Consider the following 22,821-nt stretch of genomic DNA (forward strand, 5'->3'; position numbering starts at 1 on the left):
AGATGATCTTTTGTTTGGATTGAATTGTCTCCCCAGAAGTAAGATTACTGTGAGTCATGGTGAATGGACATTCTTATTACCCTTGATGTAAGTCGACAGGGTTTTGGGTGCCTCCCAGCTATAATCTTAGCACTTTGGGAGGCTAAGAGAGGAGGATTGCTTGAGGCCAAGAGTTGGAGGAGGCAGTATGGCAGTATGGTGAGACCCTGTCTCCATTATTTTAAAAAATTGACAGGCTTTACCCTGGAAGGCTTATACACAATTTAAACACCCCTCATAGTATAAGAAAGTGCCCATTTCACTGCACCTTTGCCAGCACAGGGTATTATAATTTAGTAAGTCATTTTTTGTTTGATTATTTTAAATAGACAAAAGACCTCATGTTACTCTACTTGTCACATTTCAACATCTTTCCTCAGCTTATTAGCTCTATTTCTTTTCTGTCTGTAAATGGTTGTTGTTGTTTTGTTCTTTGAGACAGGGTCTTGCTCTGTCACCAGGCTGGACTGTAGTGGCATAATCATGCCTCACTGCAGCCTTGACCTCCCAGGCTCAAACTTCAGCATTCCGAGTAGCTGGGACTACAAGTGTGCACCACCACTCCCAGCTAACTTTTCTTTTTTTTTTGGATAGAGACAGGGTCTCACTGTGTTGTCCAGACCGGTCTGTAGCTCCTGGCCTTAAGCAATCTTCCTGCATTAGCTTCTCAAATTGCTGGAATTTCAGGCATGAGCCACCATGCCTGGCCTGGGCTAGTCCCATATTCTCTAGAGTTCTCTTTACTTTGTGCTAGCCAATCTCTCATTGTGCTGTTCACCAGTTATAATGAATAATTCTCTGTATTAAATTTTGCCACTTTAAACTTTTGAGTGGTTTATGCTTCCTGATTGGACTCTGACTAATATGTTAGGAAGGGTCCCAGGAGGTAAACCCACACAGATGGGATTTGGGCATAGGTTTGGTTTCCCAGGGGGCAGTGCTGAGCTCTTTGCCAGTGGGAAATGGGATGCTGGTGATTTCCAGTAGGTGACCTCACAGTGACTCAAGCTACCTCTTACTGTTGATTGTGATGAAATGCCAGCTGAGGCACATGCCTTGGGAGCTAAGTGGTTGCTGCCCTTGACCACTGTGAAGACTGTTTTGGGAAGGGTCGCTTTGGATGCACTTGAGCAGGGGTCCCCAACCCCTGAGCCATGGAGCCGTAGGGAGCCACACAGCAGGAGGTGAGTGGTGTCGAGTGAGGGAGTGAGGGAAGCTTCGTCTGTATTTACAGCCACTCCCCTTTGCTCACATTCCCGCCTGAGCTCCGCCTTCTCAGATGAGCAGCAGCATTAGATTCTCATAGGAGAACGCACCCTGTTGTGAACTGTGCATGTGAGGGATCTAGGTTGCGCTGTCCTTATGAGAATCTAATACCTATTGATCTGTCACTTTCTCCCATCACGCTCAGGTGGGACCATCCAGTTTCAGGAAAACAAGCTTAACACGCCCACTGATTTGACATTATGGTGAGTTCTATAATTATTTTGTTATATATTGGATATATAATAAATATATATATTTATTATATATATTAACATGTTAAATATATTAATATATTAAATATATTATTATATATTGTAATAATGGAAATAAAGTCCCTAATAAATGTAAATGTGCTAAAATATTTTGGCCCAGCTCCTACCTCCCAGCAGCCTCTCCAGGCCCAGAACTTTCTCCAGTCAGCCTCTACAGACCAAGATCATGACTCACAATGGCCTATTTAGGCCCATACCCTACGTCACGGCAGTCTCCGCAGATGAGGCTACTGCCTCACAACAGCCTCCACAGGCACAGCTCCATCGGATATTGGATATATCCAATATCCACAGCCCACAGCTTCCTCAAGCCAAGCTCCCCAGGCCCAGGTCAGGCCTCACGGTGGCCTCTCCAGGATGAGCTCCTGCCCTCCGATGGCACCTGCAGGCCCCAAATGGTCTCCGGTCCGTGGGCTCCTCCACACCAAGCTTGGGCCTCCCGGCGACCTCTGCAGGCCCAAGTTGTCCTGAAGTTGGCATCTCCTGGCCGCGCCTCCCAGCAAGTAAGCAAGCTCTTTTGGCTCAACTCCTGCCCAGCTCCCAACCGCCTTTGTGGGCCCCGAACTTTCTCCAGCCAAGTTCTTCGGGCCTAATTCCTGCCGCCCGGTGGCCTGTACGGGCCCAGCAATGGTTGGAGAACAGCCTATGCAGGTCCCCGCTCTTGCCTCCCAGGGGCCTCTCCAGGCCCAGCTCTTGACCCCACGGCGGCCTCTCAGGGCCAAGTCCCTGCCTGCCTCCCAGCAGCCCGCGTGCGGCCCAGCTCCTCCCTCACGGTGGCCTGTTGATGCCCATGCCTCTGGCACCCTGCCCAGAGGCATGATCCCCTGCCTCACACCGGCCCCTCCCACGCTGAGAGAGGTCAGCGTGAGCCCTTGCCTCACACCGGCCCCTCCCACACTGAGAGAGGTCAGAGTGAGCCCCATGCCTCACACCGGCCCCTCCCACGCTGAGAGAAGTCAGAGTGAGCCCTTGCCTCACACCGGCCCCTCCCACGCTGAGAGAGGTCAGCATGAGCCCTTGCCTCACACTGGCCCCTCCCACGCTGAGAGAGGTCAGAGTGAGCCCCATGCCTCACACCGGCCCCTCCCACGCTGAGAGAGGTCAGAGTGAGCCCTTGCCTCACACCGGCCCCTCCCACGCTGAGAGAGGTCAGCGTGAGCCCCTTGCCTCACACCGGCCCCTCCCATGCTGAGAGAGGTCGTGAGCCCTTGCCTCACACCGGCCCCTCCCATGCTGAGAGAGGTCAGAGTGAGCCCCTTGCCTCACACCGGCCCCTCCCACGCTGAGAGAGGTCAGCGTGAGCCCTTGCCTCACACCGGCCCCTCTCACGCTGAGAGAGGTCAGAGTGAGCCCCATGCCTCACACCGGCCCCTCCCACGCTGAGAGAGGTCAGCGTGAGCCCCTTGCCTCACACCGGCCCCTCCCACGCTGAGAGAGGTCAGCGTGAGCCCCTTGCCTCACACCGGCCCCTCCCACGCTGAGAGAGGTCAGCGTGAGCCCTTGCCTCACACCGGCCCCTCTCACGCTGAGAGAGGTCAGAGTGAGCCCCATGCCTCACACCGGCCCCTCCCACGCTGAGAGAGGTCAGCGTGAGCCCTTGCCTCACACCGGCCCCTCCCACGCTGAGAGAGGTCAGAGTGAGCCCCATGCCTCACACCGGCCCCTCCCACGCTGAGAGAGGTCAGCGTGAGCCCTTGCCTCACACCGGCCCCTCCCTCGCTGACAGAGGTCAGCCTGAGCCCCTTGCCTCACACCGGCCCCTCCCACGCTGAGAGAGGTCAGCGTGAGCCCTTGCCTCACACCGGCCCCTCCCACGCTGAGAGAGGTCAGCGTGAGCCCCTTGCCTCACACCGGCCCCTCCCACGCTGAGAGAGGTCAGCGTGAGCCCTTGCCTCACACCGGCCCCTCCCACGCTGAGAGAGGTCAGAGTGAGCCCTTGCCTCACACCGGCCCCTCCCACGCTGAGAGAGGTCAGCGTGAGCCCTTGCCTCACACCGGCCCCTCCCACGCTGAGAGAGGTCAGAGTGAGCCCCATGCCTCACACCGGCCCCTCCCACGCTGAGAGAGGTCAGCGTGAGCCCTTGCCTCACACCGGCCCCTCCCATGCTGAGAGAGGTCAGCGTGAGCCCTTGCCTCACACCGGCCCCTCCCACGCTGAGAGAGGTCAGCGTGAGCCCCTTGCCTCACACCGGCCCCTCCCACGCTGAGAGAGGTCAGCGTGAGCCCCTTGTCTCACACCGGCCCCTCCCACGCTGAGAGAGGTCAGCGTGAGCCCTTGCCTCACACCGGCCCCTCCCACGCTGAGAGAGGTCAGCGTGAGCCCTTGCCTCACACCGGCCCCTCCCACGCTGAGAGAGGTCAGAGTGAGCCCCATGCCTCACACCGGCCCCTCCCACGCTGAGAGAGGTCAGAGTGAGCCCCATGCCTCACACCGCCCCCTCCCACGGTGAGAGAGTTCAGCGTGAGCCCTTGCCTCACACCGGCCCCTCCCACGCTGAGAGAGGTCAGAGTGAGCCCCATGCCTCACACCAGCCCCTCCCACGCTGAGAGAGGTCAGTGTGAGCCCTTGCCTCACACCGGCCCCTCCCACGCTGAGAGAGGTCAGCATGAGCCCTTGCCTCACACTGGCCCCTCCCACACTGACAGAGGTCAGCCTGAGCCCCTTGCCTCACACCGGCCCCTCCCTCGCTGACAGAGGTCAGCCTGAGCCCCTTGCGTCACACCGGCCCCTCCCACGCTGAGAGAGGTCAGTGTGAGCCCTTGCCTCACACCGGCCCCTCCCACGCTGAGAGAGGTCAGCTTGAGCCCCATGCCTCACACCGGCCCCTCCCACGCTGAGAAAGGTCAGCTTGAGCCCCTTGCCTCACACCGGCCCCTCCCACGCTGAGAGAGGTCAGCGTGAGCCCTTGCCTCACACCGGCCCCTCCCACCCTGAGAGAGGTCAGCGTGAGTCCCTTGCCTCACACCGGCCCCTCCCACGCTGAGAGAGGTCAACGTGAGCCCTTGCCTCACACCGGCCCCTCCCACGCTGAGAGAGGTCAGCGTGAGCCCCTTGCCTCACACCGGCCCCTCCCACGCTGAGAGAGGTCAGCGTGAGCCCCTTGCCTCACACCGGCCCCTCCCATGCTGAGAGAGGTCAGCGTGAGCCCTTGCCTCACACCGGCCCCTCCCACCCTGAGAGAGGTCAGCGTGAGTCCCTTGCCTCACACCGGCCCCTCCCACGCTGAGAGAGGTCAACGTGAGCCCTTGCCTCACACCGGCCCCTCCCACGCTGAGAGAGGTCAGCGTGAGCCCCTTGCCTCACACCGGCCCCTCCCACGCTGAGAGAGGTCAGCGTGAGCCCCTTGCCTCACACCGGCCCCTCCCATGCTGAGAGAGGTCAGCGTGAGCCCTTGCCTCACACCGGCCCCTCCCACGCTGAGAGAGGTCAGCGTGAGCCCCTTGCCTCACACCGGCCCCTCCCACGCTGAGAGAGGTCAGTGTGAGCCCTTGCCTCACACCGGCCCCTCCCACGCTGAGAGAGGTCAGCGTGAGCCCCTGCCTCAACAGGCCACCGTGAGGGAGGAGCAGGGTCGCACGTGGGCTGCTGGGAGGCAGGCAGGGACTTGGTCCTGGGAGGTCGCGGTGGGGCGAGAGCTGGGCCTGGAAACACCCCTCTGAGGCAACAGTGGGGCCTACAGACTCTGTTCTCCAGCCGGAGCTGGGACTGTTCAGGTACTGGGAGGCGGGATGTGGGTCTGAAGAGCTTGGTTGCCGAAACTTCGGTGTCTACAAACGCAGGTGGGAGCTGAGCCAAAAAAGCTTGTTTCCTGGGAGGCGGGAGATGCAGCCAAGAGAAACAGCTGTGCCTGCAGAGGCCGCCATGTGGGAGGCTGAGGCCGGGCCTCCTCAAATCGGCCTCTCCAGATGCACTTGCAGCCTCCCGGCGTCCTCTCCGGGCCCAGCTCTTCCTCCCGGCTGTGTCTCCAGGCCTGACTCTGGCCTCCCAACAACGTCTTTGGACTCAGCTCCTGCCCAGCTCCCAGCGGCCCTGGTAGGCCCACCACTTCCCGAAGCCAACCTCCCCAGGCCCAGCTCAGGCCTCACGGTGGCCTCTCCAGGCTCAGCTCCTGCCCTCCGATGGCAAGGTCGGTGGGCTCCTCTAGGCCCAGCTTGGGCCTCCCGGCGGCCTCTGCAGGCCCAAATCGTCCTGAAGTCGGCCTCTCCAGGCCCAGCTCCGGCCTCCCGGCGGCCTCTGCAGGCCCAAGTCGTCGTCAGGTCGGCCTGGAATTGGGCCTGGAAGAGCAGCAAGTCGGCCTTCCCGGGCCCAGCTCCGTCCTCTCGGCGGCCTCTCCAGGTGCAAAACTTCCTCGAGTCAGCCTCTCCAGGCCCAGCTCCTCCTGCCTCCCAGTGGCCTCTTTCAGCCCAGACCAGCTCATGGCTCTTGGCGGCCTTCCCAGGCCCCGCTTTTGACTTTTGGTGGCCTCTTCAGGCCCAGAACTTGACCTCCAGTGGGCCTTTGCAGGCCCGGCCTCCTGCCTCTCGAAGGCCTGCATGGGCCTGGACTCACAGCGGACTCACAGCGGACTCTCCATGCCCAGCTAGCCCTTGCGTCATTGCGGCCTCCCGAGTCCAAAGCTCCTGCCTCTCGGCCGCTTCGGCAGGCCCAGCTCCCGCCTGCCAGCGGCCTCTTTAGGCCCAGCTCATTCCTCACAACGGCCTTCCCAGGCCCCGTTTTTCCCTTCCGGCAGCCTCTTGGCCTCTAATTTGTTTATCTTTTGTGTATAAATCCCAAAATATTGAATTTTGGAATATTTCCACCATTATGTAAATATTTTGGTAGGTGATTTATTTGGGGTGAGTTTCTGCACCAAGCCCGAATTTTTTATTTTATTTTACTGATTATTTGGTGTTAAACAGGTTTAATGACGGTCATGGCAACTTTTTGGCACAATGAAAAATATCGCCCATGATCAACGTGTTCTGTTCTGGGGAAGGGGGCAAAGGCAGGGTGAATCACTTTCTTAAAAAGTATAGCTCAAGTTGGGAGTGCAGAGGGAATGGGGAGAAAACCCTCCCGCTGCCTGTGTCGAAGTGCAGGAGCCCCCACCCCCATACTCACCTGAGTCCAGCCCCCCTCTGCCCCCCGGGTGGCTCAGCCCAGCTCCTGCCTAGGAAAGCCTTAGTGTTGGGAGGGACCCTGATGACTGAGGAGCCTGGTAGCTCCAGGTCGCCCACACTTTCAGGTCTCTTGCCCCAGAAGGTGGCAGGATCCATTGGGAGGAAACAGGTCGCCTTGGAAGGCGTCCGTGGGTCCCCATCCCCAGGGGTAGGGGCCATAGGGGGCCCGCTCTGCTGCCTTGACCATACTCCTGGGCTTTGAAGGATCCTGGGCCCAGTAAGAAGGAGGTGGGTGCCAAGGTTGAGGAGGAAGCATCCGAGTATGTGTAGGGGGAGGACAGGGTGGGACCATAGACTTTGCCAAAAGCTGCAGGTGGATCGGGGGACCCTGGGGGCTCAGGATCCAGCAAGGGGCGGCAGGAGTAAAGGAGGAAGGAATGACAGGTGCAAGTACCTTCCCACCAAAGCCCTTGTTGCCCTCTGGCTCCTCCCCAGAGTTGTCCCCACTCTCAAGTCAGTCACCCACTCCTTGAACTTGAGATCAGTGTCAGTGGTGCTAAAGCCATCATCAGCAATGACATCATCACCCCTCCTCCTCATGGATGACCGTGTGCTCCTCGTCACTCGCTATGTCCTCACTGGCCATGTGCTGGGAATGAGCATCTCAAGTGGGCAGCAGCAGGGCTGCCCACTGGTCACCTCCCTCACCAGGGGCTGCAAAGTGGCCTGGAGCTTCATACTGAGTAGAAGGCTTTGGGCCAGAGTATGATGCAGTGCCAGACACCACCTGTGTCAGTTCCCGTAGTGCCTGACGGTCTATTTCCCTGCCGTCCAGGCTGTGTACCCCCCTGTGGGAGAAGGCTTGGGCCAGGCTGAGCCAGGTTCCCTGACTGTGTGCAGCTGTTCTGCCCCACAGAAGCTGCTCCTTGGTATCCGAGCTCTGGAGTGTTTAGGCTGCAACTGACAGGAGTTCAGAGGACACCCCAGGGGCAGTGGCAGTGCCCGTCTCTGATATGCTCCGCTCCCACGAGCCCTTGTTATACTCCTGCTAGCCCCTGGCTTGTGGGCTTGGCCTCTGAGCTGGACTTCTTTCGGTCCTTGTTGCAAGTGGGCCACCTTCACCTGGAAGGCCAGGTTGTGGTATTTCTGCATCTCATTGGGCCCCAGGGTGTACCACTGCTCGCTCAGCATCTGGCTGACGGTCCGGATATCCTGGTTGGAGTGACCCTGGTGCGCCCTGCCAGGGCCTGGTGCCGCTTGCTGAAGATCATGACCGCCACTCATGGGCCACCGGATGTGGTCCTTGTCCCATTTGTTGGGGCTGCGTCCATCCTTCTCAGAAGATGAGTCCTGTTCCTTGCGCAGGGCACTGAGGGACTGGGCCTGACATCATCTGAGTGGTAGAGGCAACTGGGTGTCAGGAGACATGATGGAGAGGAAAGCATCATCATGGTCATTCTCTGTCTCACTGTCCAGCAGGGACTCCCCTGAGGGGCCCAGGGCTCCTCCTCCATGGTGGGAGGTGAGCTTTTACCAGGTTCCACCACCCCCAAAGTGTGTGGGGTTGCGGGCCCTGGGCTTTCAGGGCAGGTGGCTCCAGGGGGCCGCCCAGGGTCAACACTCCCTGTCCCACCTGGTGGATACTCATGAGCAACAGCTGCCAACTTGGCAGGTTGTTTTCTCTGGTTGGAGGCCACTGAGTGACTGGCAGGTTGCTGGGCCTCGTGTGGCTGCAGGGAGGGGTGAGGAAGGGGATGGAGTACCAGGGGAACATGGCCACAGAGTGACCTTCCACATTCCTCCACACGAACATGCTGACGCCACGGGAGGCCTCACTGAACGCAGGCCTGGGGGCCGAGTACTTGGTCCGGGTGGGGGGTTCCTGGCAGGGGCTCACACCTCGCCCCCTCCTCAGCCAAGGTGGCTTGGGCCCAGAGAAGGGGGGGTTGGAGAGGAGCAGAAGGCCAGGCCTCAAGTTTTGTTTTTTTTGTTTGTTTTTTTGTTTTTGAAATGTAGTCTGACTCTTGTCACCCAGGCTGGAGTGCAGTGGCACGATCTCAGTGGCCTTCATACCTGGCTAATTTTTTGTATTTTTACTGGAGGTGGGGTTTTGCCATGTTGGCCAGGCTGGTCTTGACCTCCCGACCTCAGGTGATCCACCCACCTCAGCCTCCCAAAATGGGATTACAGGCATGAGCCACTGCTCCCAACTTCATTCATGTTTACTTGAAAAACTCCGTTAAGCATTTTTTTAAGGTAGACCTAGTGGTCCTGAATGCCCTCAGCTTTGTTTGTCGAGGAAGCACGTTATTTCTTTTTTCTTTCTGAAGGACAGCTTTGTCAGACATAGTATTAGTTGCTGGCAGTTTTTTTCTTTCAGCACTTTGAATGTATTACTCGATTCTGTCCTGACCTGCAAAGTTTCTTTAACTTTTGACTATTTGATTGTATTGTGACTTGGTGAGTATCTATTTGGTTTGAACCTCTTTAGGAATCTTTAAGCTTCATGGATTTAGATGTCTAAATCTTTCCCATGATTTAGGCAGTTTTCAGTCATTCTTTAAATAAGCTTTCTTCTCCTTTCTCTACTTTCCTTCCCAAACTCCCATAACCTGACAATGGTTTGCCTAATGGTGTCTTGTTGGCTTTCTTTTCTCTGTCTTTTTTTCTTTTTCTTTTTTCTTTTTTTTTTTGAGACAGAGTCATGCTCTGTCACCCAGGCTGGAGTGCAATGTGTGGTCTCGGCTCACATTGCACTCCAACCTCCACCTCCTGGGTTCAAGCGATTCTCCTGCCTGAGCCTCCCAAGTAGCTGGGACTACAGGTGTGTGCCACCACACCCAGCTAATTTTTGTATTTTTAGTAGAGATGGGGCTTTGTCATGTTGGACAGGCTGGTCTTGAACTCCTGACCTCTTAATCTGCCTGCCTCGGCCTCCCAAAGTGTTGGGATTACAGGCTTGAGCCACCACACCCAGCCTTCTTTTCTCTTTTTTATTCTTTTTTCTTTGTCCTCTGACTGGATAATTTCAGAAGATCTATTTTCAAGTTTACAGATTCTCTCTCCTGTTGAAGTTTACTATTGTGTTATATCACCCAGTCTGGTCTTGAACTCCTGGGCTCAAGAGATCCTCCCACCTTGGCCTCCCAAAGTGCTGAGTTTACAAGCATGAACCACTGTATCCAGTCAGTCCCAGCACTTTGGGAAGCTGAGGTGGGAGGATCACTTGAGCTCAGGAGTTAGAGACCAGCCTGGGCAACGTACTGAGAACTTGTCTCTATATAAAAAAAAAAAAAAGTCCTTGGGAGGCCAAAGCAGGAGGATCACCTGAGGTCAGGAGTTCAAGACCAGCCTGGCCAACATGGCAAAACCCCATCTCTACTAAAAATACAAAAATTAGCCAGGTGTGGTGGCACACGCCTGTAGTGGTGGTGCATGCCTGTAGTCCCAGCTACTCAAGAGGCTGAGGCAGGAGAATTACTTGAACTGGGAGATGGAGGTTGCAGTGAGCTGAGATCGCACCAGTGCACTCCAGCCTGGGCAACAGAGTGAGACTCCATCTTATAAAAGGAAAAAAGAAAGAAAAGGAAAATTCCATATCTGAGTGTTTACTCCTGAGTTTTTGAGATTGTTATTAAGATCGTGCTGTACTGTGATGATTTGGGTTTGTTTGATAATCAGAAAAAAGCATATTCTTTTAGGTGTTCAGCCACACTGCTTTGGTGTCACAACTGCACATTGGTTTCACAGCTGCAGGACAAGTTCGAGCATCTTGAAATGATTCAACAGGAGGAGATAAGGAAGCTTGAGGAAGAGAAAAAACAACTGGAAGGAGAAATCATAGATTTTTATAAAATGAAAGCTGCCTCTGAGGCACTGCAGACTCAGCTGAGCACTGATACAAAGAAAGACAAATATCGTAAGAAGCAATAGTTTCTCCTACTATTCTGAGAGCCTTATCATTCTACATCCCATCTTCCTGTGAGTTTGTCTTTGTAGCACTTAACTCTAATTGCGGTTCTCATTTTAAAAACTGGCTTGCTTATTGTATATTTTCCCCAACTAAAGCGTGAACTCCTAGCAGGGCATGGTGGCTCATGCCTGTAATCTCAGCACTGTGGGAGGCCGAGGTGGGTCGACTACCTGAGGTTAGGAGTTCGAGACCAGCTTGACCAACATGATGAAACGCTGTCTCTACTAAAAATACAAAAATTAGCTAGGCGTGGTGGCTGGGACCTGTAATCCCAGCTACTTCGGAGGCTGAGGCAGGAGAATCACTTGAACCCTGGAGGTGGAGGTTGCAGTGAGCACAGATCTCACCATTACACTCCAGCCTGGGTTAGGGTTAGGGTGAGGGTGAGGGTTAGGGTTAGGGTGAGGGTGAGGGTGAGGGTTAGGGTTAGGGTGAGGGTGAGGGTGAGGGTGACGGTGAGGGTTAGGGTGAGGGTTAGGGTGAGGGGGTGAGGGTTAGGGTGAGGGTGAGGGTTAGGGTTAGGGTTAGGGGTTAGGGTTAGGGTACTGTAAATAATTTCACATTATTAGTAATAATAAATTATTATTTGTATTACACTATTACATAATGTAAAGGCTATTAAGACATGTTTGTCTTCAAAGAATGGCCTTGGTTTCTGTGGGCAGTGCCTCCTCATGGAAGGGTAATGCATTCCTGCTAAATCATGGACAAAACGGGCTTCCAGGAGCTACAGGCTGCAGCAGCAGCTTCTCCTCTACGTCCTTCACTGCCTCAAACTGTTGTTGACTTTGAAAGCTTCTTTCAGTCTAGTTTTATCAACAGAGCTAGTATTTCATGAGGTTCTACTACATACCAGGTTCCAGAAAGCTAAATGCCTTTTGTTTGCTATTATTCACTAAATACAAATCACAACTCTCTCCTCATTACTCACACAACAAAATTTAGCTGAGGGAGATTGAGTGACTTTCCCAGGGTCACATAGCTACTAAGAGCAGAGTCATGTTTAGATTCATGTGGGAATATTGAACACAGAAATGAACCAGTGGAAACATCCTATGTTCCAAAAGCCTACTCAAGCCATTTGTTCTTATTTTAAGGAAAATCTTTATGTTAATTTTAAACTCCAAATACTTATGAATGGCAGAGATCTACAGATTTGATTCTGATGTAAGAAATGATGGTCACCAGCTGGTTACTGCTACCACCCCACAACCCCGAGCATACTGGACGAATGTATAAGCCTTGTGGTTAGTGGGGACAATGCTGGTGGAGTCTGAAGTTGTCATGCAGTGACTCATGCAAGCTTAGGCAGATTTGGTGATATATGACACAGAGATGCAAAGAAATGTTGTAGCTGACACACACAGGCTGGCTCTGGGAGATGCAGAAGGAGCACGTCACCCAAAATAGAGCCAGAGAGACATCCTTAAGGAAGGAGCAAAGGGGCTGCATCTTAAAGAATGTAGAAAGGATTTGTCATGAGAGATGGGGCAGGAAGTTCTTGAGAGGCAGAGGGAGAGCATGAGAATGTTGGGAAGGGAGGAGAGATTCTCGCACATCTGGGAAGCTGACAATCCATCAGCATGGCCAGAAGGAAAATAAGGAGGAGGAGCAGAAATAGATGAGGCTGGATATAGAAGCAGGGCTGAAGCTGTGTCGATTGTGGTAAAGAGTTGTGATTCTATCCAGAACGCAATAGGTAGCATTCTAAACAGAGATCTTTTAAAACAAGAGTCAGCAAGTATTTTCTGCAGGGGGCTAAATGTTAAATATTTTAAGTTTTCCAAGCCATATGGTCTCTCTCTCAATGACTCAGCTCTTCCATTATACCATGAAAGTAGCCAGAGACATTATGTAACACATGTACTGGCTGTGTCCCATTACAACTTTACTTACAAACGCAGACTGTGTCAGACATGGTCCATGCATGGTAGTTTGCCACACCCTGTTTTAGAAAGCTCAGGTTTATGATGTGATGGAGAATGCCTACAAGAGCTCTTGTTTTAAATGGTAGAGTGAACATACACTGGAATTCTATCCTGCTTGACCCAAGCTCTTGATAGCGAAAGGTAGAAAAGATAGATGGTAAATAGATAGATAGATAGATAGATGGTAAATAGATAGATAGATAGATAGATAGATGGTAAATAGATAGATAGATAGATGGTAAATAGATGATAGATAAAGAAAATACATAGCTGTTCCAGAAAACAGAAATGGATAACTTCATGAATCAAAAGCAGAGTAATATACTTTAGAAAGGAAGCAGGCCGGAAAACCCACAGTTGCAAAACAAATAGAATTTCCAACTGCCTCTTGTAGCCCCTTCCTGGAAGTAGTCACAGCCCAGGGTGTTCGACTTCTTCCTCTATTTTTTGTTTGTTTGTTGTTTGCTTTTCTGTGGGGTTTTTGTTGTTGTTGTTGTTTGCTTTTTTAAAAAAAAATTCCCTTTCCCTGCTTTTTGGTCACAGCAGCCTTTGTCACTTCAAACACCGCAAGTGTTCTTTAAAAAAAATTATATCAACCTTTCAATTAAAATGCAACATGTCTGAAACTTGGTATCTGGAGAGGTGAGTTGGACAAAGGAGCCCTTGTTACTGCACGTTTTCATTCTTCAAATTTCACCTTGCACGCAGTAACAGACAGTGCACAAAGCCACTTCCTTATGGACGGAAATTCTGAAATCCTTTTATGCCTGGCCTTTCCATCCTTCAACTTCCCCTCTCCCATGCTGTGAATGATTGTATTGGACATTTTTGTTTTAATGTCAGTGACAGGGGAACACAGGTAGCTCTAATATAGCTGTGACCCAGATGCTTCTGTTTCTAGCATGTATTTATTTTGCAGCAAACATTTACATCCATGATGTTTCACTGTCTTTTGAAAATAATTAGGCAATATCTCATCTGAGGTAGGATGTTTCTAGGGGTTGTGTTCTGAGGGAGGAAAACTAATCTGTTCTCTTTCCACTGCATTCTAGGAACAGTAAGAGGACCTTGTGCATGAATAATTTGTTTCCACACTACAGAGTGGGTAATAAGCAGATTAGTAAAAACAATTCTGCTTCACTTCAATAACAGCCTCCTCCAACTCATTTTTTCTCAACAAACTTATTTTTCCAGCAGAAGAATCCCAGACTTCTTAGAGAGCCCAGTGACTTTTTGCACCTTAAATCTGTGAAATCCTCATGTTTTCTTCTGCCGTATCCATAGTTCAAACAAAGATGAGGCAAAGCTAGACGCATTCCTGAAGGAACCCAAGAAATTCCTCTCTTTCTTTCTCTGGAATGAAATGAATTCTCTAGACCACCAGTTCTAACCTTCAAAAACCAAACCTGTTTGTGAGATCTCCTTCAAATACTACTGTAGACCCCAGTGTTTATTCATTAAATTTTTTAAATATTTGTTTTATTTGGAATCCATGTATTTGTAATTTTAGTGTTTGCATTAATATCAGGGAGAAATGTTTAAATCTGTCTATGCCATATGTGCCTCTGGCTTATTGCCCAATTAATTGTAGTCTCAGGCTAAACTTTGGTTTCTGTCTTTAATTTTTGTCAGAAGAAATATAACTGATCTCAAAACATCTGCTTTTATTGTAGGGGCTCGTGCTGCCATCTCCATTCCTCTCTCTTTTCTTGCAATCTGGGTGGAAGTTCTTTAATATGAACATTTCAACCACCTTCATTCTACCATGTCCACTATCAGCACATTCAAACTGATCCAGCCAAGGCTGTCATCTTAGGCCAGGGATTTTTTAGGAATCTATTTTGCTGTGATGCGGCTGGCACCCCTTTGACTCACTGTATCACCCCAGGGTTCTTTCCATTTCAGAAGCCCAAGAGGGCAGAAAAAGAAGTAGGTGAGCAATTAAACACTCTGAGTCAGGAGCGTCTCCCCTTGCGTTAAGCAATGTTGTAGAACATCGATGTTCTACATCGATGTTGGCGACCTTGGTACCATTTTGTCCACTTGATTGGAAAAGCCAGTCAATAATTTCAGGTCACTGTTGGCCTTAGAAGAAGAGCCCAAAGGCAACAAGCAAAGGCGCTGGTGTCCAGTCGCCTTCTAGAAGCATTTTCACTTTCCCTTAAGGTTTCCCTTGATAAACATAGAAGTACTGTATGTAGAATTGACCCAGTGCTGCCCTGGCAACTTTGTATATTAGGCCAAATTTACATTTCTTACCTTTATGAGAGGCACCCTGGTAGGCTAGTGGAGTTACACACAAAGTCTGATCTCAGCTGTACTGTCCAGAAATGCAACACGGTGCAATCAAATAACATTCTCTGAGCCTGTTTCTTTAGCTGTGAAAGAAGAATACCATACCCATCTAAAAAGGCAGCTTATTGTATTTGATTGGTCTTTTATTTTCTATGAAACTGTGTTTAACACAGTAATTATTTTCATTTGTGTACTACATTTGTGTTGTGTTTTTGGTTTTAGTTTTGTTTTTGAAATGGAGTCTTTTTTTTAGTGGTTTTTTGTTTTGTTTTGTTTTGTTTTTGAGATGGAGTCTTTCTATTGTCACCCAGGCTAGAGTGCAGTGGCGTGATCTCCACTCACTGCAACCTCCACCTCCCAGGTTCAAGTGGTTCTCCTGCCTCAGCCTCCTGAGAAGCTGGGATTACAGGTGCCCACCACCATGCCCAGCTAATTTTTTAAATATATTTTTAGTAGAGATGGGGTTACAACATGTTGCCCAGGCTGGTCTCAAACTACTGACATCAAATGATCCACCCGCCTTGGCTTCCCAAAGTGCTGGGATTATAGGCATGAGCCACCGCGCCTGGCTTGTTTTAAAATAAGGGTTTCTTGGCTAGGCATGGTGGCTCACACCTGTAATCCCAGCACTTTGGGAGGCCAAGGTCAGTGGATCACCTGAGGTCAGGAGTTCGAGACCAGCCTGACCAATATGGAGAAACCCTGTCTCAACTGAAAATACAAAATTAGCCAGGTGTGGTGGTGCATTCCTGTAATCCCAGCTACTCAGGAGGCTGAGGAAGGAGAATTGCTTGAACCCAGGGGGCAGAGATTGCAGTGAGCTGAGATAGCACCATTGCACTCCAGCATGGGCAACGAGCAAAACTCTGTCTCAAAATAAAAAAAAGATTTCTTAAAATGATATTTTCAGTATTTTATAGATGATGTGTAAGCAGCAATCTTAATAGGATGTTACCCGACACTTTGCGAGACTGGCAGCTGATTTGATCCAGATGTCTCTAATTCTTTTTTCTTTTTCTTTTTCTGTTTTTTTTTTGTTTTTTTTTTTTTTTTTTTTTTTTGTTTTTTGACAGAGCCTTGCTCTGTCCCCCATGCTGGAGTGCAGTGGCACGATCTCGGCTCACTGCAACCTCCACCTCCCGGGTTCAAGCGATTCTCCTGCCTCAGGCTCCCGAGTACCTGGGATTACAGGTGCGCGCCACCATGCCCAGCTAATTTTTTGTATTTTTGGTAGAGACAGCATTTCACCATGTTGGCCAGGCTGGTCTCGAACTCCTGACCTTAGGTGATCTGCCTGCCTCGGCTTCCCAAAGTGTTAGGATTACAGGCGTCAGCCACTGTGCCTGGCCCAGATGTCTCTAATTCTAACATGAGATGTATTGCAGGATCATAGCAGAGTGAGTTGCTGATGTATCCAGAAGGAAACGAGCATGGAACTCTCACGACAGCTGTCCTGAGAAGTGTGTGTGTGCTGTGCTTGAATATCTCACTGCTCATTCATACACAGGCTTTCTGCTGACTGAGTTAACAGTATCTGTTTCATAAATAATGTAGCCCTCTTTCTTTCTTTCTCCCTCTCTCTCTTATTTTTATTTTTATTTTTTTTTTGAGACAGGGTCTTGCTCTGCTACCCAGGCTGGAGTGCAATGGTGCAGTCTCAGCTCACCGCAACTTCAGCCTCCTGGGTTCAAGCGATTCTCCTGCCTCAGCCTCCCGAGTAGCTGGGATTACAGGCATGTGCCACCACGCCTGGCTAATTTTTTCTTTCTTTTTTTTTTTTTTGAGACAGTTTCGCTGTTTTTGCCCAGGCTGGAGTGCAATGGCACAATCTCGGCTCACCACAATCTTTGCCTTTTGGGTTCAAGGGATTCTCCTGCCTCAGCCTCCCGAGTAGCTGGGATTATAGGCATGTGCCACCACACCCAGCTAATGTTGTAGTTTTAGTAGAGATGGGGTTTCCCTATGTTGGTTAGGCTGGTCTCAAACTCCTGACCTCAGGTGATCTACCCGCCTCGGCCTCTCAAAGTGCTGGGATCACAGGCATGAGCCATCACTCCTGGCCTAATTTTTGTATTTTTAGTAGAGAGAGGGTTTCACTCTGTTGGCCAGGCTGGTCTCGAATTCCTGACCTCAAGTTATCTGCCTGCCTCGGCCTCCCAAACTGTTGGAATTACAGGCGTGAACCACCATGCCTGGCCAGCTCTATTTCTTTAAGCCTACATGTTTTGCACTTGTTAAAAGTATTTGAACATACAATTACTCAGCTTCCCTTGTTTACGCATGAATTTTGTATAATCTTAAATATTTTTTCCAATCTAAGCTTTATTTTATCCCGTTTCTTCTATATTTGTATAACTTTAGGAGGCTATCTTCATTGAAAGTTTTTTCTCAAAAGCCTTAAGATAGAACATAGTTCTTGGCAGCAATTTGAAAGTTATTTGAGGAGAAGGGGAGACTTACAATGATGATTCAAATGAAGGAAACTAAAAAGTAATGAAGCAAGGCAGAGGAAAAAGCAGTACTCACTTGAGCACATCCCAAAAGAATAACATTTCAAATGTAACTAGAAAAAAGTATGCTGAAGTTCGCAATACAGAAATAATTATTAATAAGATAGCTTTAAAGCCCTGCTCAGCTTTTGAATGTTGGGAATTGACCCAGAGGTGGCTGTAACCTAAGATGGTTCCTTCAGTAATGACCATTTTTTCTTTTTCAAGATGATGATTATTCCCCACCTTCTAAGAGACAAAGACCAACGAGCCACCACAGCCACCAGTCCCAGAACCCGCCAATGCTGGGGAACGGAAAATGAGGGAGTTCAACTCTGGTAAGTTCTCAGCGAAATCCATGACCTTTTCCTTTATCTTCTGGACTCTCAATGTGACTGATGAAAGTTACCACATGCTCTGCAGGGGGAAATGGTTTAGCATGTGTTACTACATCTTAATCACATCTTTGTAAAGCCAGGAGCATTTTACAAGTCACGTTACAGACATTGTTTAAACATAGTCTGTATTTACCAAAGTATGGGACATTGTATCATCTCATATTAATTAGTTAGTTGGCTCAAAATTAGTGCTAATGACTTAGTAATTCAGTGATTTCTGTTAGCTTTAAATCCTTTATTTCAGAACTATTTCACCTCTTGGTTTTCATTTTTGCTGTGTGTCACTGCCTGCCAGCTGCTAATTAACTCCCAGTGAATCATGTGTCCTGTGAAGGGACTGAATATTAGTGGCAATTTATGTTGATGATTTGTATTTTGAATAAATAGTTTGAATACATAGAACATTAAGCTTGTATACATTTTGAAAATAGTATTTTAATATTCTACTCTGTCATAGTTACAATGATTGGATATATATTGAATTTATATGTACTTTAAGTTGTTATATGTTTATGGTCTTTAGCATTCTAACGTGCAATTGTATATCTGTTAAGTCTTTTTATTTTTCAAGATTAGACTGATTTATTGAGGCATCTGTTTGATGCCACATTAAGTGGCCCAGGCTTTGTGTAGGGGTTGAGGTTAAAGCAGGAAGAAGGGTGGTGAGAGGCGGGGTACCAGGATTAGGTTGGAATACCTGGGGGTACTCTGAGGCTCCCCAAGTTTCCCTGGTCTTGGCCAGCTGTGCTGATGGGCCTGCAAGGGTGGTCCAGGGGCTAGGGCAGGGACTTTGGAGTCACGCCGTTGGCTTTGAATCCAGACTCCTACACTTGGTAGCTGTGAACTCTCCATGCCTCAGGGACCTGCAGAACTGAGCTGTCTGAGCCAGGTTCCATCCAGGCACTGCGCATCCATCCAGAGGGGCACTGCTTCAGGCTGCTCGCTATTCACTGCCTTCTCAAGCAGACCCTTGTCTCCTTCTAGGCCCTCACAATCCAGTGGAGGAGACGAAACTCATCTGCCTCTGTCCCTCTGGGCACGCCTCATGCCAGGTGCATCTGTGGACAGGGGCCATGCTCCTGGGCTTCCAAAGTTGGAGAAAGCTGCCAGGCTCAGGTGGGTACATCACAGCAGCTGCTGCCCTCTGAACACAGTGACAAAAGAACACTGTGTGCCTGGAGCCCTGGTCTGGGGCATTGGGCAAGGCTGTTGCACTTCTCTGATCCCATTTCCCCATCTGGAAAGTGCGCTGATTGTATCTCCCTGTGGGCACTGAGGGCTCAGTGTTAGTTTGAGAGCCAGCATCTGGGGTTTGGGCTGTAATTCCCCATCAGCCCCATAGCTGCGGGGAACCAGGGACTTTGTTGGGATTACCCTAGGCATCAGTTTAGCTTCCTGCCCCTGGCTTGGGCTCAGCACCTGAAGTAGTCTAGGGGGTAGGTGGTCCTGGTGGGGGCTGGGGCTTTTACCCAGACTGATGTCACACCCAGAGCCAGAAGTCTTGGTGCCTGCTCTGGGCAAAGGTGCCAGCCTGTGCGACAAGAGCGAAACTCCATCTCCAAAACAAAAACAAAAAAGCTTGCATCATTTCAAGGGGCTCACACCTCCCTAAGGGCCTGGTAATTGGCTGGCTCTGGCCTGCATCTGGCCCCAAGGGTGTAGGTAACACCCCACCTTACCTGGTTTCTTCCTGCCAGGGCCAATCTTCAGACCTCAGGACTTTACAGCCTATCCCACCTCCCCTCTGGCGAGCCTTGAGCCCTTGTGGGTCCAGCACTTTTTCCAGGCTGTCTCCTGGTTGTCCTTCTGCCTCGAGGCCTGGCTCATGCTGCTCCCCCTCCCACTCTCCAAGACCCACAAGGACCACTCCACACCCAGCTCAGCCCCATCCCCTCAGATAGTCCTTTCTCTTTCCTCAGGTGGCCACGTGTATATCTTGGTGTGAGGACCTTCGCTGTATCTGGGAATGCCTACTGGTTACCTCGGTAACAGAGAACAAGGCATTTACTTGATATGAGTGTCTTGGTTCACTGTCTACATGGCTAGGGAGGGAATCAATAATAGGCTTTTCACTTGCTGCAAGGGCCAGTTCTCCTGGCCCCATGGCTCTAGGGATGGAGGACGCTGCAGGAGATGCACCGCTCACTTCCCAGCTGAGGACTGTGGGTCATCTCAGGGCGATTTCACAGTCCCCACATGCCCCACCCCCTCAGCTCTGCAAATACCAAGCAGTGCAGCCTGCCTAGGGGATGATGGGCTTGAGAGTGCCCAGGTAGTGCCCAGAGTGCCCTTGGCAGGCCCCTCACCTGGCTGCTTCCACAGCTCTGTAGCAAGAGTTCTAACTTTTTTGACCGCGAAGCCTGCTGAGAATAAGAGCTGTGGACTGTTTTCCCAGAAAGGCATGTACATGCTCTCCACACAAAACCTTTCATTGTGGCCAAGCACAGTGGCTCATGTAATCCCCGAACTTTGGGAGGCGGAGCCAGTCGGATCACCTGAGGTCAGGAGTTCAAGACCAGCCTGCCCAACATGGCGAAACCCTGTCTCTACTAAAAATACAAAAAATTAGCCAGGCGTGGTGGCAGCCACCTGTAATCCCAGCTACTCCAGAGGCTGAGGCAGGAGAATCACTTGAATCTGGGAGGCGCAGGTTGTAGTGTGGTGAGATCACGCCACTGCACTCCAGCCTGGGCGACAGGAGCGAAACTCTGTCTCAAAAAACAAAACAAAACAAAACAAAACCTTGCATCCTTTCAGGGGGCTCACACCTCCCTAAGGGCCCAGTAATTAAACCCTTTGGGCCTGAGGGTGAGAAACTTTGTCTCAGTTCTTCCCCAAGTGATCAGCCCAGGGGTCAGGAAGGAGAAGCCAGAAAGCAGGACCCATGAGAAGGGCCCCCTCCTGGAGTTTGAGGCCCACTCCCTCCTGCCCTGCCTCTCCTCTGTCCAGGACTCCTCCCTGCTCTGCCCCACTCCTGGGGCCATAACCATGGGGAGCTGTGGTTTTCTACAGGCCCCTGGGCACAAAGTGGGCAGGCTCACCTGGAGGTGATCAGAGTAACATGGCAGGAAGTGAGGGGGAAAGCCGCCCTGGAACTGCGCCTCTCTGCCCCCTGACGTCACTGGCATGCACTCCTCCCTCCCCTCACTCAGGCAGTGGCATGAGTTCCATGTGAGCGCTGTCCTGCTCCCTCTGCTGCCTCTTTTTTTTTCTTGGGGCTGCCATAACACTTTCCCTTCCCCAGCCCTGCCAACCTGGTGGGACATTGGGCTTCCCTCTCACAGGGTCCTGGGGACAGGCCCATCTTTTATCATACCCACAGAGAGACCGTTTTTTTCTTCAGGACCTGGGGAGCAGCCAGGTTCCATGAGTTAAATGCAGATCTGAACCAAGCTGGGATTGGGGTACACACTCTCCTCTACTGAAAAGTAGCTAGGGATTCCAACTAGGTGAGGAGAGTGGGGCAGAGTCAGACCAGACAAGGACTGATCACCTGGAAAAAGCCTGCCATCAAAGGTCTTGGCAAATGCTGGGTGCAGTGGCTCACTCCTGTAATACCAGCACTTTGCGGGGCTGAGACAGGTGGACTACTTGAGGCAAGGAGTTCGAGTCCAGCCTGGGCAACATGGCAAAACCGCATCTCTACTAGAAATACAAAAATTAGCTAGGCATGCTACACTCCTGTAATCCCAGCTACTCAGGAGACTGAGGCAGGAGAATCACTTGAACTGGGGAGGCAGAGGTTGAAGTGAGCCGAGATTGTGCCCCTGCACTCCAGTCTGGGAGACAGAGTGAAACTGGCCTCAAACAAAAAAGAATATGGCCTTAGCAGAGAGGGGCCAGCCCAGCAGTGCCTTCCCTTGGGTTTCTCCTGGTTAGGCCTCTGCCATGAGAAGGTGCTTCCTTCTGCCTGTCCATGGCCCACAGCAATGGAATGTCTGCTTCTGGGGGTTGGGTGGGAGACTGCTGGCAGAACTGGAAACCTTCAGGTGGGGTTTTTTTGTTTTGTTTTGTTTTCGAGATGGAGCGTCGCTCTGTCACCCAGGCTGGAGTGCAGTGGTGGAATCTCAGTTCACTGCAACCTCCGCCCCCCTGGGTTCAAACAATTCTCCTGTCTCAGCCTCCTGAGTAGCTGAGATTACAGGCATGTGCCACCATGCCCGGCTAGTTTTTGTATTTTTTGTATAGATGGCATTTCACCATGTTGGCTGAGCTGGTCTCGAACTCCTGACCTCAAGTGATCCACCCACCTCGGCCTCCCAAAGTGCTGGGATTACAGGCATGAGCCACTGAGCCCAGCCCCTTCAGGGGGGTTTTGAGGCTTCACTACAATACTAGTTTCCTGTGGCTGCTGCAACAAATTACCACACTTAGTGACTTAAAACAACCAAAATGTATTCCCTTACAGGTCTGAAGGCCAGAATTCTACAGTAAGTCCTACTGAGTCAAGGTGGGAGCAGGGTCGGTGGCTTCCGAGGCTCTGCGGGAGAATCCATTTCCTGGCCGTAGAGGTGGCCTGCACTCCTCAGCTTGTGCTGCCCGTCTCGAATGACTGGAGTTTCCTGCTTCTGTTACTACACCTCCCACCCTCTCCATCACCTGCTCTGCTCTTACAGCAGAGCTCTGCCCCTCATTCCCCGGCCTCACTCACAAATAGCCTTCACCCAGACAGCCTTCGCCCTGTGCACCGCGGCTGGGGCTGGAGGGGAGGCAATGGCCGTCTCCCGTGTGTGCACTGAACGCCCGGAATCTCAACAGCACTCACAATGGAACTTGAAGGTGCCCCGGGGAAACCCACGGAAGCACAGTGGTGCCTCTGGCTGCCTGGAGCCTACCCCAGTTCCTCCCTGGCAGTGAGAGAAAGCTGCAATCACCCATCAGCAGGCTTTATTACAGAAAAGGAAATGCAAATTGGGCCTCCCCTCCTGCTGGGAAGCATGGGAACATAAGGTCGAGGAAGATGGAAGGGGGAACAAAGAGAAACACTGCAGACCGGCTGCAGCCAGAGGCTGCAGCTGCAGGGCTGAAACTGAATCATCGCCATGCCAGCAGGAGTGGCCT

At 51.1% G+C, this 22,821-nt stretch overlaps 1 protein-coding gene and 3 pseudogenes across 1 annotated transcript; 3 read left to right on the plus strand and 1 right to left on the minus strand.

Annotated features, from left to right (window-relative positions):
* Positions 1–864: 864 nt before the first annotated feature.
* LOC117978125 (putative uncharacterized protein FLJ46235) lies at positions 865–5,368 on the plus strand (annotated as a pseudogene).
* LOC117978452 (putative uncharacterized protein FLJ44672) lies at positions 5,200–6,529 on the plus strand. The gene has a single exon (XM_034951241.3). It carries the CDS (start codon positions 5,401–5,403, stop codon positions 6,250–6,252), a length of 852 nt encoding a protein of 283 aa, XP_034807132.2. The 5' UTR covers positions 5,200–5,400; the 3' UTR covers positions 6,253–6,529.
* Positions 6,530–6,669: 140 nt separating this feature from the next.
* LOC117978126 (protein capicua homolog) lies at positions 6,670–10,584 on the minus strand (annotated as a pseudogene).
* Positions 10,585–12,890: 2,306 nt separating this feature from the next.
* Positions 12,891–22,731, plus strand: LOC117978451 (uncharacterized; annotated as a pseudogene).
* Positions 22,732–22,821: the final 90 nt, after the last annotated feature.

The sequence above is a fragment of the Pan paniscus genome, chromosome 10 (genome assembly GCF_029289425.2).
Source record: "Pan paniscus chromosome 10, NHGRI_mPanPan1-v2.0_pri, whole genome shotgun sequence".
Taxonomy (NCBI): Eukaryota; Metazoa; Chordata; class Mammalia; order Primates; family Hominidae; genus Pan; species Pan paniscus.